General features: G+C 35.5%; 1 protein-coding gene across 1 annotated transcript; it reads right to left on the reverse strand.

Annotated features, from left to right (window-relative positions):
- Nucleotides 1-1,733: 1,733 nt before the first annotated feature.
- Nucleotides 1,734-3,758, reverse strand: LOC107776993 (uncharacterized). The gene is made up of 3 exons (XM_016596952.2): nt 3,513-3,758; nt 2,917-2,998; nt 1,734-2,657 (listed from the first exon to the last, which is right to left on the reverse strand). The coding sequence occupies exons 1-3, from the start codon at nt 3,534-3,536 to the stop codon at nt 1,948-1,950; spliced, it is 816 nt and encodes a 271-aa protein (XP_016452438.1). The 5' UTR covers nt 3,537-3,758; the 3' UTR covers nt 1,734-1,947.
- Between the last annotated feature and the right edge of the window lie 1,140 nt (nt 3,759-4,898).

Below are 4,898 nucleotides of genomic sequence, written 5' to 3' on the forward strand. Positions count from 1 at the left end.
ATTGCTGGTTGAAATGTTGAATAACATAATACATCTCTTTATCAGATCTTAGCTTTTGTTCATTGGCTAAATCTTTTACATCTTCATTTTCTTGATTTAGAGATGAAGAAAATAATGTATCAATACAATTCCCCATGATTAATTGCAAGGAAAAGTTATGATTTATGACCTAAACCATCTCTATTTATAGTGCTGCTACAGCAATATTGATACTAGAGGTGTTAAATGGGTGGTTTGGGATGATTTTGGGCGGGTGAAAACGGGTTGAGTCAATAAACGAGCGGGTCAATGACTCGCCCAAAAATAACTTGGGTTGAGATGGACTGAGTCAAGTTGGGCTAAAATTTGGGTAATAGCCCAATCTGTCCAACTCTTATCAAGCTTTAATTAACATGTATTATTTTCTTATGAATTATTTAATTATCAAATAAGTTTTTTTTTATTTTGTAATAATCATATATAAAATATCAAATAAAAAAATTACTTTTAAAATAATTTAGCATAGTTATTCATGGCTGAATTTGGACTAAAAATAAGCCCAAATTTTGATGGGTTGAAATGAGTTATATGAAGATAGGCTAAATTCAACAAATGGTCGGATCAATGACCAACCCAACCTTGGAAGAGTTGGGTGGGTCAAATGAGTCTGTGATCAAATTGCCCCCCTAATTAATACCATGTCCAAGACAAAGAAACGTGCATGCCACCTTTAAGACCTTCCCTTTTTTTTTCTAGCAAAAGCAACGTTTATTATTTAAAATTCTGCAATCATGCATATTTTAATTTCAAGAAAATGAAAGAGTGAAGTATTATATGGAAAAAGAACTCATAAAGAAGCTCTTGAGCTATTTTAAGGAACTCTTTTAGTTTCATTCTGTCAAATAAGAGTTGTATATATATATATATATATAATACTCCAATAAGCCTTTCCTAAGTCAGAGCCTGCATCATTTTCTGTATGTTTTACCTAATGAGAATGCAATAGTCACACAATGTCAACTCAAGGTCGGTGCCAAAGATGAGGGAGATAAACTGTACCTAGATCGCTAAGGGTCTATATTGATTATTTTCTGCATTGCTCTTTTGGTGATTCGAACCTCTATTTTTTTTTTCTGTTAAAGGTAAAGGATGCTCACGGCTAGGCTATCACTCCATTATTCACTCACATTCAAGAGAAGTACTAGTAACTGCAAGGGTGAAGACAGAATTGGAGACAACGGGATTCAAAAAAATGCTAAAATATTATAGTTGGAAGTCGAACCAATAACCTACAAAAGAAAATTTTTAATTTCATTTCTCACTAACATTAGTATATATATATATACATAAAAAAAAAAAGATCACTTATGCGCAATGCAACATTCTGATAAAGGGAACTCAATTGGCAACCTTGGGGAAGATAGCTACTTGGCTCATTTTGGTGGTGAAATTGTTTGTTTGGAAATTTCTCGAAAAACTAATTATAGGATCTTCTCTCTATTGAAACAATAGAAGGGCCATTATGTTCATTAATAAAGAATTTACTAAATGAGATATGGAAGCGAAATTGCGCCTATGTTCCTTATTTGTGGCGCATAAGCCTACATTTGCTCATCACCTACAACAATAGAAACAACACAAATACATTCATAGAGAACAAACAAAGTGGAAAATAAAGAAATTAATTATAGAAGATTTATTATACTATCACAAAGTAATATTTAAAATAGGGCAATAATAGAAGATTTATATAACTAGACAGTTAAGCCGTTTGGTCACCTACTTATTATTCTCTTTCTGCACTTTTTTCTTTAAAAGAAAACTATACCTTGTACATCGTATGTGAAATTAATGAATACAATAATAATACAGAGAAAAGGCATTCACATGGACCCAAAACTTTGTTTTGGACACATTTAGAAGCCCAATAAAGAAAGTACAAAGTAGGCCCACAATGATTGGGTCACATTACATAATTGTGCAACCTGTAGCATTTTCTTCACTAAAGTATTCACTGTTAACGTAAGGGCCCTTTCCGTAGCCAGATGGGCCAGGGCCAGGCCCATATCCATACGAGTAGTTACCGTAATATGGGGTTGGGGCTTGTGGCACCGGAGTTCCGTAGTACTGATAACACGGGCCTCCGGTGTAATAACATTGCCCGCAACCGCATCCATGTGCTGCTGCTTGTGGGTATCCTTGGACCGGCATCATCATCACCGGCTCTGATACCCACGGCATTGCCACCATTGCAGCTGCATGACCGTCTTTGGGCTTTTCGGGCTCTTTTTGTTTTGGCTTGTCAATTATGGTCGGCTTTTCTTGTTTGGGCTTCTCGGTATCTTTTGCTTTGTCCTTGGGCTTCTCGGGCTCTTTTGTTTTGTCCTTGGGCTTCTCGGGTTCCTTGGGCTTTTCAAAGGTGACAGTCTTACCTTTCTCAGGATCCTTGGGCTTGTCTTTGGGCTTTTCAGGCTCCTTGGGCTTTTCAGGCCCTTTGGGTTTCTCAGGTTCCTTGGGCTTTTCAGGAGCTTTGGTCTTTGCAGGCTCTTTGATCTCAATGCTCTTGATTGCTTTTCCTCCTTTATAACACAATTTGTCGCGAATTTTTTCTGGACTGCAACATACCACAGTGATGGTGACAGTATTGGCTTTCTCATCATACACTTGGTCTCTAACTTCTGCAATTTAAACCATTTTAACATCAAATATGTACCTCAAAAAAATCAAACGAAGTTTTTACACTATTAGGTCAATAAAAAATATTTACAAATAAGCTAGATTATCTGCTACAACAAATCATAGTATTATATTTCTTTACACAATCACTATATATAAGTTATAAACCTAAACTGAATTCTAATCTCTATCATGTCAGCTCTAAGAGTATGAAAGAAAAGAGGGGGGGGGGGGGGGTCATGAAGGAAAATAAAGACTTACGGGGCATTTTGCAGAGAACTTTCTTGGCTTTCTTGTAGCAACAAGGGCACTGAAGATCAACCTTAAGCACCATTTTGGTGGTCTGTTAAGAGACCAAAATAAAAAAAAATCAGTGTCATTCATTAAGGAAAATATGAAAATTAACGCTAGAGACTTTAAAAGGTGGATCCAAATGATATTGAGCTATTGAACATGTAATAATGATCCCCTTTTTTTTGTATTCTAAGGGGGAAAAAAAACACAACAACAATTACGAGCCCTGAGATTTGACGGCGGACTTAAAATGCCACCTACCAACAGTGGCGGATGCAGAGCTAGTGAGAATTGAACCAGCGACCTAAAAAAGATTTTAAATTCTCTTGACCACTAAACTACAATTTTGGATTGTGTCAAGGGCATTCAAAACATATTATATAGAGGTAAAAAAATAGATTTTGCCTTATATATACAATGTAATTTTTCGGCAAAGAAAATTCGGGTGAACTCCCTTCCGCCCCTAAATCCGCCCCTGAGCTACATACGCTTTTTCAGTCTCAAACAAGTTAGCATCGGCTAAGAAAAAAGAAAACAGCAATGATAAAAAAGACTAGCATTACCTTCTCAGTGTTGTCACCACCCATGGTTCAGACTTGAAAGTGTAGACCAGAGAAGTGAGAAAATAGATCTGAATTCACAGAAAAAAAAATGAGGAGGAGAAAAAGGGTGTGGTATTAATAGTATGAAAGAATGAAAAGGAGAAATGACTTAGGAAAGAGGTAAGTAAGTTAGGAAAGGAGAAGGAATTTGTTGAAATTCATGATATCATCAATTGATTGATTGGCAGCTTCTAGCTAGGAGTTGAATAGTTGTGTGTGGGGCGGCCTACGATTGCTGACTATATACTCTCGTTTGCATGTGCTGGATTTGATTGTCACACCTCACCTTTCCATTTTCTTTCAAACCAAAAATAATTTATTAATAGTAGGAATACTAGTGATGTGTATTTTCTTAGTTTAATCATGTGATATTTAAAGTCCATTACAGTTAAACTTCTCTATAACACCTTTATTTATTTTGATATTTTTTAATTTTTATAGTGATCAAGTGTTGTTATAAAAAATATATATTATAACATAACATAAAAATCGGTTCCAAAAAAAACTTGGCTTTTATAGTGAGTGACTGTCATATATGAAGGTTGTTATAGAGAGGCATGATTGTACATCGGTAATGTGTGCATAGAGCCATAGACAGAGACTTTTGATAAATTCTCGGCTCAGAAAAAGTATCGTCACATCACAGTAAAAGAAATACGGTAAGGGAAAAGTCATTAAAAGAAAAAATAGTAACAACAACATGATAATAAGATAACCGGAAAAAAAGAGACTGTCGGTGGTAATAGAGTTCTAAGTGTAAGAAAATCTGCCATAGGTATTAAAAAGAAAAGCTCGACTATACATTCTACCCTAATTCTCGACCTTCATACTCTCTTAGGAAGGGTCATGTCCTCCGTAAGTTGCACATGTGTCATGTCCTGCCTTATCATCTCTTCCGATAATTCTTTGGCCTACCCCTACCTCTCCTCAAACCTACCATGGCCAACCTCTCACGCCTTCTCGTTGGAGCATCTGGGCATCTCCTCTTCACATATCCAAATTATCTCATCCCCATTTTCAATATCATGTCCACTACGGGGCCATTAATCAATTAATTTAAATTCGCATTGTATAGACTTACAAAAAAGAAAAGAATAAAACGGTCTATTGAAAAAAATTAATTCGAGGCGTCTTATTAAAAATGGAGAGATCTCAACTATGTATTGATGATTACTAGTGATTGTATAGTACTACAAAAAATAATAAAGAATAGAGTAGGGAGTGGTTTAGTTTGGTTAGTGCAATAATGGAAGATGTACCCCACATGGCAGGTATGCTTAACCCCTGATTCTAACAGCTAATTTGTTCACTAGTTTCTTTTACTTTACAATTTTTGGATATTATATT

Source organism: Nicotiana tabacum, chromosome 16 (assembly GCF_000715075.1).
Source record: "Nicotiana tabacum cultivar K326 chromosome 16, ASM71507v2, whole genome shotgun sequence".
NCBI classification, from domain to species: Eukaryota; Viridiplantae; Streptophyta; class Magnoliopsida; order Solanales; family Solanaceae; genus Nicotiana; species Nicotiana tabacum.

Bases quoted from the DNA above. Each gene is read 5' to 3' on its own strand.
- LOC107776993 (XM_016596952.2), bottom strand. From the start codon at position 3,536: ATGGGTGGTGACAACACTGAGAAG. The intron at 2,999-3,512 runs GTAATGCTAGTC...GTCTCTTAACAG, and splicing joins GTGGTGACAACACTGAGAAG to ACCACCAAAATGGTGCTTAA. The intron at 2,658-2,916 runs GTAAGTCTTTAT...TTTAAATTGCAG, and splicing joins AGTTCTCTGCAAAATGCCCC to AAGTTAGAGACCAAGTGTAT.